The sequence below is a fragment of the Carlito syrichta genome, unplaced genomic scaffold (genome assembly GCF_000164805.1).
Source record: "Carlito syrichta isolate Samal-C Ts95f unplaced genomic scaffold, Tarsius_syrichta-2.0.1 Scaffold88978, whole genome shotgun sequence".
NCBI classification, from domain to species: Eukaryota; Metazoa; Chordata; class Mammalia; order Primates; family Tarsiidae; genus Carlito; species Carlito syrichta.
Window position 1 is genome coordinate 96,333 of NW_007033074.1, and position 22,539 is coordinate 118,871.

Consider the following 22,539-nt stretch of genomic DNA (forward strand, 5'->3'; position numbering starts at 1 on the left):
AGAGGTCGGCTCCCCGCTGGCCCTTTCCGCTCCCTACCTTGCGCCCGCAGTCCCTCTATTCTCGCTTCCCTCCACCCACGCGGAGGCCCCCTTGGGTTCGTTTAAACCAGCGACAGGAAGCCAGGATTTTTATTCGTGTGTGTTTCTTGTCTCTCTCTCTTGCTCTTCTGTCCAGCCCGGGGCGCGGGACCGCGGGGTTCCGGGTGGAGCAGATGGGGGAAGCCCCGCAGTGCTCACCTACCGCAATCCCAGCCCTCCACTGTCCGGTCCTGGCGCCGCGCCAGGAGGGCGAAAGGCTGAGGAATGAGGTGTGAGGACGGGGAGGGTTATGTGGGGGCTCCCTGGGGGATGCCCCCCCCCACTCCCTCCGCCCTTCCGTGGCTGGGGACCCGGGGCTGGAGCACCAGGCACGAGTCAGGGCGGCCGCCTCTGCTCAGGCCTAGTTGCACTGTTTCCCAAGCCTTGTGTTTTTCTTTTTCTCCCTGGCGATGGTGGCTGGAATTAGCAACCTCCTCATTGCAAGAGGATGTTTTATGGTTTATCCGTGGCAGGGATTATCTCTTCCCAGCTACCACAGCATGATGTACCCAGTAGACCTCTGGCGGGAAGGGCAGTGTGGGTGTGTGCGGGAGCCCATCGAGAAGAGTCCAAGGGAGGAATCCTTTACCTCTGAGATTTCACCTAGGCACTGTGTGAAGTCTAGTATGCAGAGAAAATCAACCAACATGTATTGTATCTACCATGATGCTGGGCATTATTGGGGGAGGGGCTTAGAATCCATAGACACTTCTATAGCTTGTTTTAATTCAATGAACTTGTATTGACCTTCCAGGTGCAAGGACCCAGAAACTGGACGGTTTCTGGTGCTGCTGGTCCAAATATGTCATCACCCCTACTTGGTCCTCACATTTCCCAGTTTTTTGTGCACCTGGATATATAACCCAGGCTTTCCTTTCTTTCCTTACAAACTTTATTCCTGGAGTTATCTGTTCTATATTCCATTTTCTTCAGGATAGTTCTGTAGTTTTCATTCTAATCTAAAAATTACAAAATAATTAATAACAAAAATATTTTTTCTAGTTGTGCTTTAATTTTTTATCAAGGATTTTTTTTAGTACCATACCTCAGTAGTTCTCAGACCTGAATATACATCACAATCGCCCCGAGGGCTTATTAAAACACAAATGGACGGACATACCCAAAGTTTCTAGTGTACTGTCTAGAGCAGGGTCTAAGAATTTGCTACCTTTTTTTTTCTTTTTTTTTTTTTTGGCCATGGAAAACCTCGCTTGTTTGTTTGATTAAGCAAAAATGTAATAAACTGCATAGGAACAATTTTAAAGTCCAAAAAGACACCAACTTTATCTCAAGGCTGCAGTGGTTGATACAGGTTCTCCTTGCTACTGTCCCCAGCATTCTCTGTAGACCACAGTGATACACTCAGATGCCTGTTAGCTGACACAGGAGTTTTTTCATGGGTTATTCATTTGCTCATTGTCTGTCATGCCTGCAGCCTGCAATATTGACATTTAAGATTTCAAAGGGAAAGCCAAAAGAAAACAAAAATCAAACAACCACTTTTGCCTAAAGGTTTGGGGGGAAATTTTCATTTCTCCATCCATCCACAGAATTGATGAAATTCACACTACCATGGCAATACCCATTTAAAAAGTGGCATAGTCAGCACCTTGCAGGAGGATTTCTGTGCCAGGGGAATTATTCTAGCAGTGCCTATTTCTTCTATCTCCCTCGGACAAATAAAAAACAAGAGATTTAACTTAGTCATTCTAACATAAGGCAACATGTTCATGTTAAGAATTTGCCTTCTGATAGGTCTGCAGGTGATGCAGATACTGTTGGTCCAGGGACTTTGGTTTGATTACCACTATCCTAACACAAAGGAATTATGCCAGTGAGAATTTCTGGTGGTGTAGCAGGTCTGAAGTACCCCAAATCATAGGATCCTCTGATTTTTTTTGTAACAGAAAAAAACAAATCACTAGAGAATTAGTCTAGTGGTTTTCTGTCCCACCTACACATTAGGATCACCTAGATAACTTTAAAATACATTGACCAGTGCCCAGTCTACATCCCAGACCAACTGAGTCCCAAACTCTGGGTTTGGGGATGAGGCTGGGTGTAGGTAGGTTGTTTTTGTTGTTGTTGTTGTTGTTGTTTTTGAGTTGGAGTCTCACTCTGTCGTCCAGGCTGGAGTGCAGTGGCACTCTCATGGCCACCCCAGCATCGAACTGCTGGGCTCCGCGATGGGGATCCTTCTGTTTCAGCCTCCCAAGTAGCTAGAATGTGCTACTGGCACATGCTACCACACCCAGCTAATTTTTTGATTTGTTGTAGAGATGAGGTCTTACCAAGTTGCCCAGGCTGTTTTTAATAACTCTACTGGTGATTTTCAATGAGGAACTAAAGAGGAGTACCACTGCCTCTTAAGCTTTCAAAGAACTTTCTACCATACCTCAATGCTCCCTTTAGCCAAACCCTATAGGTTTTCTGGCTAGGGTTTTAGTCCAGACCAGGACACAGGGTACATAGGCTAATTTCTACCACATATGGTCAACTCAAGTCCATTGCAGGAACATTTCCATTGGTGGTGTGCTTGTCCCACTGGAGCTGAAGTCAAAAGAACCTGATGGGGACAGAATTGTTTATACGGGCACATATGACACAGAAGGTGTGGCCCCAACCAAGAGCGGAGAACGGCAACCCATTCAGATCACCATGCCGGTAAGGCCTGCTTGGGAGTGTGGGGGTGTGGTACCAGGGCACATGGAAACCATGGAAAAGAAAATAATCACTATCTCCCTGTAAGAAAAGGAATATTCGGAGGCAATTACTGTAGAAATTGGGTTGTGAGTTTTCTTCAAGGATCTGCTAGGAAGAGAGTGATGTCATTAACACTTTTTTGCAGGACAGACTGATAGATGCTTATAAATACCATATAAGTAGAAACAGATGACTCTGGAAGAAATAGTACCTACATTGTCATTTCTCTGTTACATTTTACACCAGGAATAATTTAGATAATTGACCCTGAAAAGTTTTTGATTCCAAGTAGCCCAATCTTGGTTATGAGAAAGCTGTCTTAAATGACATTTTGCTACTTAAGTATAGTCTCAATGGAGGAGCCAAAAAATGACTGCCATATAAAATAATAAACCTCTTAGTATCTAGTCCTACCAGATTTATTTTTAAAAGTTTATATGTAGCCAGGGAATATTGGCCCCAAGTTAAAAAAAAAAGAAGAAGAAGAAGAAGAAAAAAATTGGTAGAAAGGATAGTCAAGACATAAATTTAACTATGTGTGCAAATATAATAGGTGATGGACTAAGCTTGCTAAAACACGGGAAAAGAAAAGTTCACCTAAACATCTGCTGTGGAAACTGGGCAGCCTTTTTCCTCTGCAAGAACAACCTTGAATTGTCTGCCCTCTGGCTGTATAAGGAATATCTCACAGGTTTCAAATACCAGTGTGCCTAAGAATCTCCTCGAAAGTATGCTTAAAATGCCAGTCCTAGGTGACTTTAGTTCAGTAGAGCTAGGGTGGGACCAAAGAAATTCTTAATGAGCATAACAGATGATCCTGATGGGGATGGGCCATGGGATGTAGTTTGAGAAACACTGAGTTAATTCATCCAGTTCTTTAGAACCTTAAAGTATTCACAGGCCCCCATACACTTAAAACCACAAGAGTAATTACAAGGAAGTAATCCAGCTGCCCATCTCTTTATATCCTATGTTTGAACTATTTTTGGAAACAGTTCTATATTCTGTCAAAGAATCTTCAACAGAGAAAAATACAAAAGTGGGAGAAATATATAATTCCTGGAAGAGTTGACTGTTAACATTTTGGCGAATGTTCTTAGAAAGTTGTTTCTACTATGTCTTTGAATATATAGGTATGTATTGGGTATCATTCTATAGGTATATTTTTCCACTTATGTACTTCTTTTGATGTTAAATACACATACAAAGATGTATATCTGGAACATTTAAAAATCTGAATGGGTCCTCTTTTATGACTGTATCAAATTAGCCATAGTCACTGATTGCTGACTATTTCTATTTTTCAGTATTATAAAGAAAACCACATTACAAAAATCACTCATTTCCGGACAATTGTCTAATGGTTTCTTGATTCCTAGAAAAAATTTTGTGTGTTATGGCATTTTATAAGGTGGCCTCACTGACCTCCAGAAAGTAGACGATTCACACTCCTATCAGTATTTAAGTATCCATCCATCTCCCTCTGTACTAGGTACAATGAATCATTTTATAATATTTTTAATCTGATAGAATATTTTAATTTTTATTTCTTTAACTCTTAATTTGAAATCTTGACATGTACCATTTATATTCCCTTTATGGATTGCATGTTCATGGTTTTTACCCATTTTTCCAATTTTCTTATTGAGTTTAAGAAATCTTTATAAATAAAAAAACATTTCTAATCATATCTTGTGTTCTTCATTTATCATTTACATTTTTACTTTGTTTGTAATATGAATATTCAATTTTGTAGTCCAACATCTCAGCCTTTTCCTTTATTTTTTGTATTTTGTATTTTTATTTTTTATTTTTTTTGAGTTGGAGTCTCACTCTGTCGCCCACACTGGAGTGCTGTGGCCGCTCCCAGCCACTGCAGCCTTGACCTGCTGGGCTCCAGCGATCCCTTCCACCTGAGACTTCCAAGCAACTGTACTAGCAAGGCGTGCACTACCACACCTGGCTAATTTTTTTTTAAAATTTATTGTAGAGATGAGGTCTTGTCAAGTTGCTCAAGCAGGTCTCGAACCCACGGGCTCAGGCAATCCACTCACCTCAGCCTCCCAAAGCGCGGGATTACACGCTGAGCCACCGAGCCCGACTTCCTTTATTGTTTTTGCAGTTAAGATCCAGCTTAGAAAGTCTTCTTTGTCTCTAAGATTAATTAATTATGCATATACATATGCACAGATGCATTTGTATATTTTTATCTCAATCCTCATAGTCTCATTTGTTGAATTTTAAATGAATTAGAGATTTAAATATTATTTCAGTTTATACTTTACATTGAATGTCTTTGTCCATGATGTCCTAATACAATTATTTAGTAACTGTAATAGCTATTTAAATAATGCATGCTTCTGCAGTGGTCAATTTTATAATAATTTCTTATATGGCAAAATGTAAAATCTTTCTTGTCTATTTCCTTGATCTCTTTATTCTTTTGACAATATTGCATTGTTTTATTTATTATTATTATTATTTTTATTTTTTATTTTTTGAGTTGGAGTCTCACTCTGTCGCCCAGACTGGAGTGCAGTGGCCGCTCCTGGCCACCGCAGCCTCGACCTGCTGGGCTCCGGCGATCCTTCCGCCTCAGCCTTCCAAGTAGCTGGAATTACAGGCGCGTGCTATCACGCCCGGCTAATTTTTTTTTATTTATTGTAGAGATGAGGTCTCGCCAAGTTGCCCAGGCGGGTCTCGAACCCGCGGGCTCAGGCAATCCACTCACCTCAGCCTCCCAAAGGCGCGGGATTACAGGCTGAGCCACCGAGCCCGGCTGCATTGTTTTAAATACACTGTTTTCATAATATGTATTCATGTACTTGGTAATTGGCTACCATGCTAAACTTGCTTACTAAGATATTTTAGTTAATTATCTTAGGTTTTTCAGATAGATGGTCACAATCTGAATATAATTGACCTTTTCTGATACCCCCATGCACTTTACCTTATTCTTTAATGTTTCCAGAATAATGTTGACCACTAGTAGTGGCAAGAGGTATCTTTGTCACCAGAATTTTTCCATTAAGTTCAATGGGGAAATTAGTTTCAGAAATGCATTATGTTAAAGCAGCCTTTTTCTAGTTCACAAAGTATTTTGTTTTGTTTTGCTTTTTCCCCCCAAAGTTTTCAAGCAAAGTTTATTTAGAAAGTAAATTAGAGAGGGAAAGAAGATTCACCTGCCCAAGGTAGAGGGCCAAAGCCAAGAAACATGGCAGTCATAGCTCAGAAAGCCACATGGACACACCAGAGTTTAACAAAGCAACAGCCTGTTTTGCTTTTTAATTAAGAAATGTGTTGAAATGTGTTGAATTTTGTCTAATTTCTTTTCCCATATATAGAGATAATTAGTCTTCTTTGATATATTAATGTAATGAATTATATAAAGTAATATACTTCCAAATACGAAACTTTATTGCCCTATTTAAACATATATTTTTTTTCATGTATTGCTAAATTTAACATGCTAAGATTTTATTTTGGATTTTTAAGTATTTTATTTGCTTGCTTTGTCAGCAAATATTTGAGGATTTCTTATATGCCAGACAGTGAGAGAAGAGTGCTGAACACAATAGATATCCCTTGCTTCAAGGAGCTTCTGATCTAAAGAAAGTTTTTCTTGCCTCAAAGATTGGTTAATTATGCATACAAATACACAGCTGTATTTGTATATTTTTATCTGAACTCATGGTCTCATTTGTTACATTTTAGATGAATTAGAGATTTAAAAATAATTAAAGATTTAGAGATTTAAACATATTTCATATACCAATTATCAATAAGGTAAATAATTGCTATTATTTAAAAGTATAGTAAAAAAAAAAAAAGTAGTAGTTCCCTTGCATGTACCAGGGTTCTTATCCTAGTCCAAGATTTTAAGGATGACTTTCTTTAGAACGAAATGAAGGATGAATAAGAGTTGGGCCAGGTGTGGTGGCTCACGCATGTAAAACCAGCTCTTTGGGAGGCCAAAATGAAAGAATGGCTTGAGCCCAGGAGATCAGCTTGGGCACATAGGAGACTTTGTGTCTACCAAAAACAAAAACAAACAAAAAAGGGAGTTAGCGGCATGTGCCTATAATCACAACTTCTTATGAGACTGAAGGATCACCTGAGTCCATGAGGTTGAGACTGTCCCATCTACTTGTGAGGCTGAGGTGGAAGGATCGCCTGAACCCAGGAAGTCAAGGCTGCGATTAGCTGTAACACTTACTCTGGGCCCCAGAGTGAGACCTTCTCCCCAAAAAGAGTTTGGGGATGAGAGTGCACTTGAGAAAGGAATGGCTGTAAAAGCCAAGAGCAGGAGAGAAAAGAATATGTTCTAAAGGACAAGAGAAGCCCTGTTGGAGCAGAGAGTGAGGCAGAGACTGGCTCAAGCTAAAGCTGGCAAGAGGTGAGTAGGGGTTAGACATTACAGGATCTTCTTCCTTGTTAGATTTACCCTCATGACTATAGGAGTTCACTGTTGTTTTTATAATCAACTTTGAGCTATAAAGTTGAACATTATAAAATGTACTAACTTTAAGTGTATAGTTATATAGGTTTTGACAAATGGATACTATGGTGTATTCACTACCTCAATAAAGATATAGAACATTTCTGTCACCCTGAAAATTCTCTCATGCCTGTTTGCAGCGAATCCCCCCCAACTCTGGCCCATCCAGAGCTTCTGTCTCATTATGTTAGCTTTAACTATTCAAGAATTTTATGTAAATACAATTATAGTGTCGTGTCTGATATCTTTCACTTGGTATAATGTTCTTGAGATTGATCTATGTTGTTGCATGTTTTAGTAGCTGGTTCCTTTTATCGCTGGGTAATATATTATTTTGTATGGCTATACTGCAGTTTATCCCTTTACCAATAAATGGACATCTGGGTTGTTTTCAGCTTTTCCTATTATGAGTAAAGCTGCTATGAACATTTGAGTGTGAGTCTCAGTGTGAACACATCTTTTTATTTCTCTTGAGTAAATATCTAAGAGGAGAGTTGCTAAGTCACATGGTGAGTGTATGTTTATGTATATAAGACATGCCTAGACTGTTGTATCATTTCATATTTCCAACAGCAATGTATAAGAATTCTATTACTTTACATACTCAATATATGCCAATCTTTTTTACTTGGAAGTGCAAAAGACCTAGAAGAGCCAAAACAGTTTTAATGATCTGTGTTGTAGTCCTTAAATCAGGTAGCATAAATCTTTCAGTTTTGTTTATTATTCAAAGTTGTTTTGGCTATTCTAGGGCCTTTGCATTTTTATAAAGATTTTAGAATGAGCTTGTCAATCTCTTCAAAAATTGGGACATTGGGTTCGCATTAAATCAAATAGGTCAACTTGGAGAGATTTGACATCTTAATGTTGAGTTTTTTAATCCTTTAATATGGTACCTCCATTTAGGTCTTTAATTTTATCTGCAGTGTATTATAGTGTCCCCTCTACAGACTTTGTACATGTTTTGTTAAATTATTATTTTATATTTTTGATTACCACTATGAATGGAATTGTTTTTATTGCTAATATTTGGAAATAAATTGACTTTTATATGTTGATTTTGAATTCCAAGACTTTTCATTTATTATACTAATAGCATTTTTGTAGAATCCCTAGAATTTTCTACGTTTGCTATCATGTCATCTGGAAATAAAGAGTTTTTATCTATTCTTTTCAATCTGTATTTCTTTTATTTGTGGGCTTATTGCAATGGCTAGGACCTTCAGTGTGCTGCTAAATAGAAATATGAGAATGGATGTTCTTGTCCTTACATCTTAGGGAGAAAGCATTTAGGTTTTTAGCACTAAGTGTGATGTTAGCTGTATAGGTTTTTTATTGTAAATTCTTTTGTCAGATTAAGGAAGTTCCCTTCTGTGCCTGGGTTAGTAGAAATTTTTATCATTACTGTATTGGAAAATATTTTCAAATACTTTTCCTGTGTCTTTTGAAGTGACCATAAGTGCTTTCTTTATTCCGTTTATGGTAGGCGTTGCTTTTTCAATGTTAAAACAATCTTGAAATCCCAGGTTAAATACCAGTTGGTCATAGTATACTCTTTGCATGTATAGTTGGATTTGATTCATTAATATCTCACTGAGGAATTGTACATCTATATTTATGGGGGATATTGGTCTGTGTGTGTGTTTTGTTTTTTGTTTGTTTGTTTTATTTTTTAGTTGGAGTCTCACTCTGTCGCCCAGGCTGGAGTGCAGTGGTGTGCTTACAGCCATCCCAGCGTTGACCTGCTGGGCTCAGGCGATCCTTCCACCTCAGCCTTCCCAGTAGCCAGAACTCAGGCGTGTACTATCACACCCAGCTAATTTTTTTATATATTATAGAGACAAGTTCTCACCAAGTTGCCGAGGCTGGCCTCGAACCCCTGGGTCAGGCAACCTTCTCGCCTCATCCTCCCAAAGTGCTGGGATTACAGGCTGAGCCACTGCGCTCGGCCAAAAATGTTCTTAATATTAGATAGAATTCACCAGTGAAGGCATACATTTTACTTTATTTGAAGATTTTTTATTGTAAATTCAATATCCTTAACTGATATTGGGCTATTCGGGTCTTATTTTTGTAATTTGTCTTTGAAATGATTTCAATTAAGTTGTCAAATTTACTGGCATAAAGTTGTTCATAATGGTCCTCCACTATCCTTTAATGCCTTAGGATCTCTAACAATGTCTACTTTTTCATTCTTGATACTCAAAAAAATTTTTTCCCTGATCAGTTTAGCGAGAGATTTGTTTTATTGGCCTTTTCGAAATCCTTTGTTTTTATTTGCTTTCACTCTCCATTTTTCTATTTCATTGTTTTCTAATCCTATAATTTTTTCTTCCTTTTATTTTATTTAAAATATTTGAATTGAGGGATGATATAGATACAGTAAAATTTGCATATTGTAGAGTTCTGGTTTTCAGTACTTTAGCTAGGATGTACCTAAGTTTGTTTTTTCTTTGTATCTTTTTTCTTAGGGATCACTGAATTTCTCGAATCTATAGGTTAATGTTTTCACCAAGCTGGAGTATTATTAGTTCTTATTTTGTTAAATACTTTTTTTCTACTTCATTCTCTCCTTTTTTAAATAAGACTCCAACTAAACATGTTGGAAAGGTTGGTATTTTCCCACAAGTCTTTGAGACCCATTCAATCCTCAATTTTTTGAATGGATCTTCAGATTCGAAAATTTCTACTGATCTATCCCTAAATTCATTGATTCTTTCTTCTGCTGTTTCTAGTCTTATATTATGGTTATCTTTGAAATTCTTTTCTATCATATTTTTCAACTCTAGTATTGTCATCTGTATTTTTAATAGTTTTAATTGCTCGATATTTCTTACATTTTTTTCATTGAGACCATGTTTTCCTTTATTTCTTCATGCAATTTATAATGACTGGTTTGAAACCTTTAGTGAATTTAATATCTGACTCTATTTAGAGTAAATTACTATAGACTGACTTTTTTTTCCTCAATGTGGTTCCCACTTTCATGTTTAATGAAATGTCTGGTAATTTTGGACTAGAAATTTAACATTGTGAATAATATATTATTGATTCTAATTTGTTTTATTTTCTGAGTATTACTGGTTTTTTATATTCTAGCAGGCAGTAAATATTACTCATACTTCAAATTCTGTCTTCCATCAGTGTGCAGCAGCCAATGCCTTTGCTCGGTTTTTTCAACTTTCAGTTGCTGCTTTTCTGGCCTGGTCTCTTGTTGTGTTCAAGGAGTTTAGCACTTAGCTAAGGACCTGACAGTTATACAGAGATATTTGGATCCACCCACCCTGAGGTTCCCCTGTATTTTCAGCTGTTCTACCAGTCCTAAACTTGAGGTTCCAACCACTCAGTTTCAGGAATGTACCCAATCGAAAAATAAAATGAACTTGCAAATCTTATTCAGCACCACTTTCTTTCATGAATTGACTCTTTACTGGTTTGTCTACACTGATGGAAGACAGAATTGGAAGTACGAGTAATATTTACTGCCTGCCAGAATATAAAAAAACCAGTTAATACTCAGAAAATAAAACAAATTAGAATCAATAATATATTATTCACAATGTTAAATTTCTAGCCCCAAATTACCAGACATTTCATTAAACATGAAAGTGGGAACCACATTGAGGAAAAAAAAGTCAGTCTATAGTAATTTACTCTAAATAGAGCCAGATATTAAATTTACCAAAGGTTACCAGTCTGCGGCCTGTTAGGAAACAGGCACCACAGCAGGAGGTGAGCGCAGAGCCCCCAGTGAAGCTTCATCTGTATTTACAGCCTCTCCCCATCGCTGGCATTATCGCCTGAGCTCCGCTTTCTTCCAGATTAACAGTGGCGTTAGATTCTCATAGGAGCACACACTTTGTTGTGAACTGTGCATGCAAGGAATCTAGGTTGCCCACTCCTTATGGTAATCAAATGCAGCTGCTGATCTGCCCCATAAATATAATGTACTTGAATCATCCCCAAACCATCATCTCTGCGCCTCCACCCTGTGTATGGAAAAATTATCTTCCACTAAATGGGTCCCTGATGCCAAAAAAGTTGGAGACAGCTGCCCTAGGGTATCCCCCTCCCACCATCCTACAAATGCAGTTAGCTAAGGATTACAATGGAGTTAGTCAGATTTTCAGTGTCATTCTTTCTGCAGCTCTTTCTTCCAGGATTTCCTACCTAAATTTCCAGCTTCTCTGCCAGTCCTCATGCTGTCTTCTGCCACTTTCAGCAAGTAGGGCTGACATGTTCTCCTGCCAGACCTTCAAGGAATGGAGGCATGCCCTTGGGCAAAAAAGCCACAAACAAAATCCTTAACTGTTGAAGCTGAGGTCTTTTAGGGGTGACTGTCCTCTGGTTTCTGTTCTACTTTTATTCTCTTTGTAAAGCCCTCAAATAGTTTGCGTTCACATTTTGTCAGGTTTCATAATTGTGTGATATTCACGCAACAACTTTATTCCACTGTAGCCCTCCTTTTTAAAAACCTTTCTGAATAGAAATTCTAGTTCCTGGCAATGTGATAAGATTGGTACCTTAAAGTCTCAGTGTTTAGATTGGAAGTGGAAATAAAGAGGCAAAGAACAATTAGAAGGCCTTCACAGTCTTAAGTTTTGGTGTCAGGGTTATTAACTTTGTAAAATGAATTAGGAAACTTTTTTTAATAGCTTATACTCTAAAATAGTTTACATAGCTCAGGATTTAGCTGTTATTTGAAAGTCTGACAATTTCCCCATAAACGTTAGGGTAAAAAAAAGATTTTGGGAGGAATATCTTTAACTTTCCATTTAGACCATGACTTTTGCCTTTGAGAGGTTTTATTGAGTCAGCAATAATACTTCCTGATGAAAATACTCATTTCTAACATTCATTTCTACAGAATTTTAAAATATATTTTCAGACCTCTGGGAATATTAAATACTACTGATAGACCAGTTAAGCCATCAAAAACTCCATCAAACAAGTTTAGAACCACTTTTACTCAGCTGCATTTTTACATTAGGCTTTCAAGTGTTATGAAAGTTTGCTCTAAGAAATAACTGTGCAGCCAGGCATGGTGGCTTATGCCTATAATCCCACTGTTTTGGGAGGCCAAGGCAGGAGGATGACTTGAGACCAGGAATTCAAGAGCAGTCTATTCAAAATAAACTGGATGTGGTGATGCACACCTGATATCCCAGCTACTTGGGAAGCTGAAGTGGGAGGACAGCTCGATCCCAGAACTGGAGACTGTAGTGAGCCATGATCACACCACTGTATTCCAGCCTGGTTGACAGAGTTAGACCTGTCTCAAAAAAAAAAAAAAAAAGTAGGAAAAACCACAAAGATTCATTTCTTTTGACCAAATAATTTCACTCCTATTGAGGTAGATATATGCACAAGTAAATTAGAACACTTTTTATGGTAAGGAAAATTGATGTATCTAATATCTGGGAAGTAGTCTAATTGTCGTATAATGATAAAGTCCTATGTCACCATTAAATTTTTAACAATGAATAGGTAGTTGGGCAACATACAATTATAATTGCCTAACTTTTAACACTAAAAATAATTGCAACTATAAAATGTGTATATGTATGGAAGATAATTTGAAATTAAATTGAATAAAAATGTAGGGATTACTGTTGCTTTAAAAACATGCTCAAATTTGACTCTTGTTATTTTACTTTTTTTAATCATGCAAATTTTCTAAGATGTTGGGATGCATTCCCAGGCTTCCCTTCTATGCCCAACCAAAATTCTACAGGGACTTGATGGCCTTCAGTCCTATTTGATGTAATCCTAAAAGACAGTATTTGAAAGCTTATCTTCAGAAAATAACTATCACATCTTTAAGAGTAAGTTTGAAATCTTCATGCCATGTGGGAGCTAAAAGTGCCCTTAGAGGTCAGACAGTTGAGTTCATTCTGCATTGAAACACCAGACCCACCAAGTTAAAGTATGCTCGGATCACATGGAGGTAGCCTCATAATGTCTTCCTGACTTCCAGTTTTAATTCTGACATTCCTGACTTTTCCTCAGGCACCCACACCAGTGACATTTCCCTTGATGAACTATGAATAATCCAGGGACTTGCTACTTCACTGATTGGATTTACCTGGACATGACAAAGTTTTAGTATTATCTGTGAGAGAATGGTGTGTATGATATAATTCCTATAATATAAATTTTAATACGTAAGCTTGAAATATTGATGACTTTAAACTATCAGAGGATCATGTTAAAGGCTATCTGAAGTCTTCACTACTAGAATGAAAATTTGAATTTAACACTAAAACTGCTGACTTGATCAGAAAACTTATATTTACAATCATTTTTCTTATATATAGTCAGCCTGTTACAAATAAGATACAAACAGATGGCCAATGCCCAAGCCAAAAACTGTGTAATCGATGTGGGGAACAATTACCTATCAATCACCTGCTTCTAGATGTGAAAATTTTTGTGTAAGAAGCTAGGCTTTACTGCCAGGACTTGGGATGCATGAATTACAGTTTAGAGACTGGAAATCTTTACCCTACAGCATATTCTCATATCATATTCTCATATTCTCCAACATTTTAGTGGATGCCTGCACAGGCAAATAAGATTCATGGTAAATTATATTATCTTTTAATGACTAAGGTTGAATCATTCTCACATTAAAACAAGAGAAAACCCTGTATGTACCTCGGTCATTCAAAAGGATGTAGAAATCACTTTAGAGATCTAGTTAGGAAGAAGTTTTGAATCAAGTCCTTTCTAGACCGTTTGAGTTAATCTTCTCTCCTGGTGTTCTGTTCATACCTACAGCAAAATAAGTATGAATCCATCCTCCTAAGACCAGAGGCCCAGGAGGGAAAAGTAGCATCAGAGTAAACTGGAATTTATAGAGTTGGTCTCCCCTGCCATATTGTCTCCAGAGAGAAGTTGAGGAGGTCTCTCCTGCCCTGTTAAGTGCTTGGAAGAGAAGGAACAGTCTCATTTATGGTGACTTCCTCCACATTTACCTACTGCTCAGCACATGTTAAGTGAAAGGATGAACAGCCTAAGATCTCATTAAAATTCTGACAGTATTAGTATTTGTAGTTCTGCTTCAAGTTGCTGTTTTCTTTCAACTCCAATTGCATATGCCTTTCTTGTCTGAGTATTGCGTATGAGTCTTAAAGTAGTTTAAAAAAATTTTTTTTAATCATTGTATGATTCTGGGATAATTGGCTATTTGGAGGGGAATATCATCATTCTCTCCTGACACCACACTTCAAAATGTATTTCAGATGAAAAAAGTCAACTTTTCAAAAACACTAACTGAACAGAATTCATCCAAACTTTAAAGAGTTGGAAAATACCCAAAGGTAAAAGCTGAAAACTTTGATTACATAAAATGTACAATTTCTGCCAAACATCATAAACAAGTTAAAAATTAAAAGGCTAAAATGCCAATGGCAATTGGTGAAAAACTACTGGTACTGCTGTGTTGCCTTGATTGCTGCCGCCCATGTCGAGGATACAGCCGCCTTCGGTAACATTTCACAGCCTTTACTGCCTGCGGACACTGTCAGGAAGTAGGCAAACGCCATCTGACTTCGATTCATGGCAGTGGTCTCTTTATTCAACTTTATTCAAATAATTGCAAAGTCCCTCATACTAGGAGCTACTCAAGTGATACTCAGCTCTAGTATTTTGCAACCCCCCCTTCAAAGAGCAGAGTGACTCATTTCCCCATTCAGTCTCTCCAAGGAGAGAGTTCAGGTCGAGACTGTCTGCACGAAGCATCACAATCCCTTTTGTTGACCCTCTCCAGTAGAAGGCTGTGGAAGTTTGGAGGGATAAGTCAGGGGGTTTATGAAGTTGTGAGGCTGAGTATGCACGTGGACTAAGGTAGCCTCCCACATATAAAAGCTGGCCCTCATGACAGCTGTGTCTAGTATTTAGAAAGAGCTGTAACCTTAATATATAAAAAATTATTTGAAACCAGTAAGAGTTAATCTTAGGATTTGGGAAATATAAAAATGAGGCAATTTATGAAAGACATAAATGACCGATAAATATATGAAAAATGGTTTAATTCTAATATTGTTGAGAAATATAAATAGTGTGATGTCAATTTTCATCTGTAAAATTGGTGAAATATTAAAGATGTACCAATTATTCAGGGCTAGTATATTTCCTTATGAAATATTGTGAACTGTATAAATTGGTATTGTATCCTAAAACCTTTCTAAATTATTCTACTAACTTTTTGTTAGATTGCTTAGTATTTTCAGCAGACACAGTTGATCATCTGAGAATAGAGACAGTTTTATTTTCCTTTTTTTTGTTTCCCCTCTTAAGGCATGGGGTAGGACCTCCAGTGCTGAATAGGGTGGTTAGAGCACATATTTTTGCCTTGTTTCTGATCTCACAGGGAAATGGCTCAGTCTCTAGTCATTAAGAATAAAGTTAGCTATAGATTTTTTTTTTGGTCAAAACCCCTTAATGAAGTTGAAGAATTTTCTTTTTATTTCTAGTTTGCTGAAAGTATAATCAACATTGTTTTGTTAGTTCCTCTTTCTGCATCTATTGATATCAGCATGTGGTTTTTCTTCTTTATTCTGTTAATATGTTTGATTTTCTTTTTTTGAGTTGGAGTCTCACTCTGTTGCCCAGACTGGAGTGCAGTGGCCGCTCCTGGCCACTGCAGCCTCAACCTGCTGGGGTCCGCGATCCTTCCACCTCAGTCTTCCGAGTAGCTGGAATTACAGGCGTGCACTACCATGCCCAGCTAATTTTTTTTTTTTTAATTTATTGTAGAGCAGTTTGGTATAGTGATAATAGTTTCTGGCTAGTAATTAGGAGACCTGGGTTCTTGTCTTGCTATCATTAACTGATTTTAGAGTCTTGACATAGGGCAAGGCATTTAACTTCTCTAAATCCTAATTTTTTCATCTGTAAAACAAAACAAAACCAGGTACAAGATCAAGGTGGAATAATGTATGTGAAAGTATCATGTAAAATGAAGAATGCTATATATATACACAGAATTATACCTGTATATAAATTGCATCACCCAGGAGCCTTCCTGGATAGATTTTCCTTAGAAGGGACAGATGGGCTGGAAGGGAGTGAAGAGCCTGTATAGTTGCTTCTGTTCTTTAAGAAGAAGAATGCCAGCTTTCAAGACCCCATCTGTTCTTCGCCAGACAAGAAGAAATTCTGAGCTAGGTAGTACGAAGTCTAGAAAGTAGAGCTTCAAAAGAAAGAATAGGATGAAAGCTAATGGGACATGCAAACAACTAAGGCACGAGAGACAGGGATGCATATGCATAGTTAGCAGCAGGTACAGTTAGCAGCAGGTACGGTTACTTCAACATGACCTTGGGTCCAACACTAATAAAAGAGAAAACAAAGTTGAAATACAAGCACCTAAACATCCCATATCTTTAGCTGTAACTGTTGCTGTCAACAGATTTTAATTTTGGTCTCCTGTGTTACTGAGAGCTCTAATGAGACTTTTTAAATTTATTCAGACATGAGATACGAGCCTTAAGTTTTTTCTTGCCTGTAGTTATAATCATCTCTGTTGGCTTTTTTTAATAGTCAACTTTTATTTAAAAAAAAACCAAAAACTCAGCATTATTTTACCTACCCAGCATGATTTCAGGCTGCTTCACTCAAAAGATTAGTTGGTATTGGAAAAGCATTATAATACTAAAATATTTTATTATAAAATATTTATTAAAACATATTTTATTACATAATTTTGTAACTTAAAATTCAGGCTTTAATTGAATTTTAAAACTCAGTTGTACTTAAAATGTGCAATGCCCTGTGCTGGTCAAAAATAATAATAAATACTAAACCCTCTTTATTATTACTATTTTTTTGAGTTGGAGTCTCACTCTGTCGCCCAGACTGGAGTGCAGTGACTGCTCCCGGCCACTGCAGCCTCGACTTGCTGGGCTCCAGCGATCCTTCTGCCTCAGCCTTCCGAGTAGCTGGAACTACAGGCGCATGCTACCACACCCGGCTAATTTTTGATTTATTGTAGAGATGAGGTCTCGCCAAGTTGCCCAGGCGGGTCTCGAACCCGCGGGCTCAGGCAATCCACTCATCTCGGCCTCCTAAAGCTCTAGGATTACAGGCTGAGCCACCGAACCCGGCTAAACCCTCTTTGAAAGTCTTAGTGAGGGTACAGTTCCACTACCAAGGGAAGAGGGCCAGTTGGAAGCCCAAACTTCACCTGCCTGCAGCCTGCCTATGTAGTTAATACCCACTTGTACTCCACAGCAGTCTAATTAAGTAAAATTAAGTCTTGGTGAATTATAAAATGAGATTCTAGTTTATTCATACCTCCACTACCCTATTGTGAACAAAGCTGTAATATTTTCATTAAAATGTACATATTACTAGAATTTATAAAGTTCCTTGGGCTTAGGGGCTATACATATTAATTTTTGAGAAATAGGAAATCCCTTTCACTATTTTTAAAAAATCTGAGTGTTAAAGTAACATTTACTGCAGTAAGTTGGAGTGGAAAGATAGAAAAATAAATTACTTAGAAGTTAATATTTTTTATTTTCTTTTTTCTATATATAGTATTTTATATATTTGTGCTCATAATGTATATAAACCATTAGGATTCATCTCTTTCCTTTAACATTATTCAAAGCATTTTTAAAATTTCATTAACAACCCTAAATTCCTATTTAATGGCTATGTAAGGGCATAATATGGATTTGCCATCATTATCATAGTGTCCTAATGTTAGAGGCTTAGATTGCTTCTTGTATTTATAAATTTTTACTAAATTGATAGATGAATATGAAAGTTCATATTTCCTAGCCGGGCATGGTGGCGCATGCCTGTAGTTCCAGCTCCTTGGAAGGTTGAAGTGGAAGGATTGCCTGAGCCCAGCAGGCCAAGGCTGTGGTAGTCATTTGCATGCCACCGCATTCCAGCCTGGGCAACAGAGTGAGACTTTGGCTCTAAAAAAAAAAAAAAAAAGTTTGTATTTCTTTAATTACTAATGACATTATATTTGAATTGTTTTCTTTTTTTAATTTTTAATTTTAAATATGTAGAGTATAATTCAGGCTTAGGTATACAAATGTTCATTATGTAGGCACCTTTGTTGATAAGGTGTGCCCCTTCTCTCCTGGCAGTTTCCCACTACTGCCAATCCCTTTCTTATAGTATTATAATAGTTGTTCAGGATCCACTTATGAGTGGGAACATGTGACACTTGGTTCTTTGTTTTTGTGATAGATCACTCAGTATTATAGCCTCCAAGTCCATCCAAGTTGCTGCGAAGCTCATAATTTTGTCCTTCTTTATGGCTGTGTAATAGTCCATCGTGGAATGATTTTAAATATTAACCATATTTTTCTTTTGAATTAACTGTTCCAGTCTTTTAACCAATATTCTTAGTAGTTCTTACTAATTAATTTATATAATCTTTTATATTAAGTATATTAATTGGTAATACTTGTAAATACAGTTTGGGTTTAATGTTACTTTCTGATTATAAAAAGTAATAATTATTAAATTTTGAAAATACCAGTGAGAACATAGAAGAAAATAAAACATTTCATCAGAGTTTACAACATTGACAAGTATAATTTTAATGGGGTTAACAGTACTACACATTCTTGTGTTACACATTCTGCTTAGTTCATGTAGCCATATAAAATAATAGAAAAAGTATATCAAATATTTTACATTTAGAATTACTACATAGTATTCCATTATATAGATATTCCATAATTAATTAATGCCTTCAAGGTGAACATTTGTTGTTCAGTTTTTTACTACTATAAACTTTGTGATAGAATAAGTAGAATTGTTTTGTATCAAGTTAAAGGTGTGAATATACTTTACAAATTACTCTTCTAAAAGGCTAGCTAATCCAATTCCCATTAGCAGTGTTTAGAATACTTGTTTTCCTGTAGCCCACTGAAAATGCATATTTCTATGTTTCTGTTTTTCTTAACTTTAAAGTATAATTTACATGTAATAAATGAACCCATTTTAAGCATGAAATTCAATGAGTTTTGACCAACATATACATATACCCTTTTAACCACCATCCCATTAAGATATAGAATGCTTTCATAACCCCCCAAAAAATTTCCTCTTGGCATATGTGCATCAATCTTCTCACCCCAGGGCCTAGATAACCATGGATGTTTTCTGTCAGTGTAGATTATATTCTGTCACTATATAGAGTTTTATATAAATTGAGTCATACAGTGTGTATTTTGGGGGAAGGTTCTTAGATTCTTTTACTCAGCATGTCTTTGAGATTCACGCCTTTAGTTGCCTGGATCAGCATGTTCTTTACTCTTTAGCAAAATGCCATTTTATAAATATAACAAAACTTGCCCATCACCAGGTGAATGATGAAGCATTTGGGTTGATTCCATCTGGAGCTATTATGAACACATCTGCTGCCTGCTTGTATCGGTCTTTAAGCCATGACTCTCTAAAAATATATTTCATTTTCATACCTGGGAAGTTCGTAGACTCTAGATATATCATCTACTATTTCAAGTCAAGCAAATTTCCCGAAGGAAAGCCCAGACCTTGTTTTGGGATCGAATTAGCAGGATGAGGCAATGGTGCAGGATATAATTTTGAGAGCATCTTGGAAAGCTATCTGGGAAGCACCTGATCACCCTCCTCCTGTATCAGCAAGAAGCATAAGACTCCTAATGCTCACTGCCCTCCCCACTTCACGTCTTCTGGCTCCTGACAAGTCTAAGAATCCTGCCAAGTCAGTCCCTGTACCCTCCCATGACAGGGGAGGGTCAGGAGAAAATAACGACAGGCATCATGCTGTTTAATGCCAGATCCCCTAAATAGCTACAGAAAGCAGTAGCAGGGTCAGGCTACCCCACAGGCCACTTGAGCATCTGCCCAGTGGCCTCGAGGGTATTCTATGCCCTCTTCTCAGCTATAAGAGAAATGAGTTCTTATAGCTCCAGAGATTTCCATGCAGTGATTTGCAGGGCCTGCCTTCTGGAAGTAGAACTTTTTTTTTGGTTTTGTTTTTTGAGTTGGAGTCTCACTCCACCACCCAGGGAATGCAGTGACACGCTCACGGCCACCCCAGCATCGACCTGCTGGGCTCCGGCGATCCTTCAGCCTCAGTCTTCCAAGTAGCCGGAACTACAGGCACGCGCTACCACACCTGGCTAATTTTTGATTTATTGTAAAGATGCGGTCTCACCAAGTTGCCCGGGCTGGTCTCAAACCCACGGGCTCAGGCAGTCCACTCACCTCAGCCTCCCAAAGTGCTGGGATTACGGGCTGAGCCACCGAGCCCAGCCGGAAGTAGAACTTTTTAAGAGCAAGAATCATGCCTTATACAAATTTTTACATGTGCAAGGTACATAGTGGATACTCAGATATGGTTTTGGGTAATGTATAATCTAAGCCTTAGATGTGGGCATGAACTCTTGACTCATAAACAATATTTTATAGTTGAAGAACTGCCTTTAACAAATAACTTCCAATAAAATATTTTTGGTTATCATTTTGAAATATTTTTCCTTGGAATTGAAACTAATGTTGGAAGATATATCTTACATGGATATGTTGTATATATGTTATTTTGTATTACTATTTTTTGAAATAGAGGCCCAAAGACAGTAAACATTATTCCTTTTCTTCCCCCCTCCTCCTTCTGTAACTGGAACCATTTTAGAGCAACCTTTAAAATTCTGAAATTCTAAGAGCAGTTTTCAGAAAATTAAACTTGAAAACAACATAAACTTGGGAGTTATTTTTATTAAAAGCAATGTGATAGTAAATGCTACTTATACAATGAGAATAAGATTTTTTAAAGAAAAATGGTTTACTGACAACTTTTTAAGAATATCTCCCCTGTCTTAAAAGGAAAGACTTCTAAGCTTTGCAGACCAAGAAAGTCTTGATACTTGGTTATCCAGGAGCTTTGTCATTAACTTTAGCTCTCATCTTGCTCATGGCTGAATGAGGTTTTTACTGGGCATGTTTCTCTTCTCTCAGTTCACAGACATTGGGACCTTTGAGACAGTGTGGCAAGTCAAGTTCTACAATTACCACAAGCGAGATCACTGCCAGTGGGGAAGCCCCTTCTCAGTCATTGAGTATGAATGCAAGCCCAATGAGACGCGCAGTCTGATGTGGGTGAACAAGGAGTCCTTCCTCTGAAGATGGTTCTGTCTGATGTTGCTGGACAGTCTCCTCAGAAATCTACTTTTAGGTAAACCAGCACAAGCCTTAACCAAGGCACACCACACCGTTGCTGTTTCTCATCCAGTACCAATGACCTACTAGCCCTGATTGTTTTGAGAGTGTAACTCCCCTCTAACACAATATCCCTGACATGAAAGTTGGTGATGTACCAACCCCCCAAATACTCCTTTTCGTATTTTGTGCTGGTGTTCCTGCATCCAATCGTTCATGGTCACACTGTTGACCACTTGTGACTGGAGCTCAGTGGAACTGGTAGACTTGCCCTCCTCTTGAAGGTTCCACTGACTGACTGTGGTGTTTTGTTTCCAAGTTGAGTGATTTTTCTTTTTATGTTCAGTGTTAAATTTAAAAATAACAATGTGTACGGGTCCTCTCCTGTGTAATGTGGTAACATATAACTTGCAATGTTGGCCAGCTTTCAAAGCAGGCTTTGTGAAAATGTAACAATCACAGGTGAATGGGACTCAACTGTTATGCTTCCTATAGATAGCTCAGCTATTGCAGGAAAGAACAATGACAAATGAAAGGACAAATACTTAAGTATTTATAATGCATTAAAACTCTTTCAAGGAACTTAAGGTATTATACGATAATCCAATGGAAATGGCAAGAGCATTGCTGTGGACCACTGTCAAAGTGACAGGAGTGGTATGGTCATCCCTTTGGCAAGCTTCCGTACATTGATGGCATCCCCATGTTCTTCCTTACTTGAACTTTGTAAAACTGTGTATGGACCTGTAATCAACTTTTGATATTTCTTAATAAAGGCATTGAAAAGTATGTTCTGACTTGAATTTTTAATTCAAGCAGTGGCCATCTAGCAGGTGGATCTCTGCTCCAGGCCAGCTCCACTGAGGTCTCTGAGCTACAGGGTGAGGAGGTACCTAGGGTAGAATTAGCACATCTATTCATGGATCAAGTCCAACCTTTTAATAGGATTGCTCCAGCCACATCTAACAGGACTGGCATAAGCCCACATGCGTGGTGGGCAATCAAAAAATGCCTGCCCCTGTCCTCACTCCATGTCTCTTTCTGTGGTGATCACTCCCCTATTTGTCAGCTACATAACTCGG

The 22,539-nt window shown here is 37.8% G+C and overlaps 1 protein-coding gene across 1 annotated transcript in view; it reads left to right on the plus strand.

Moving 5' to 3' along the window:
* The window catches only part of CNRIP1 (cannabinoid receptor interacting protein 1), a 26,842-nt gene extending 4,596 nt beyond the window's left edge, over nucleotides 1-22,246 (plus strand). Inside the window, exons 3-4 of the mRNA XM_008058004.1 lie at nucleotides 2,551-2,742; nucleotides 21,257-22,246. Of these exons, the coding sequence (XP_008056195.1) occupies nucleotides 2,551-2,742; nucleotides 21,257-21,421 (357 nt within the window). The 3' untranslated portion in view covers nucleotides 21,422-22,246. The remainder of the gene's footprint in view (nucleotides 1-2,550; nucleotides 2,743-21,256) is intronic.
* The last annotated feature ends 293 nt before the right edge of the window (nucleotides 22,247-22,539 follow it).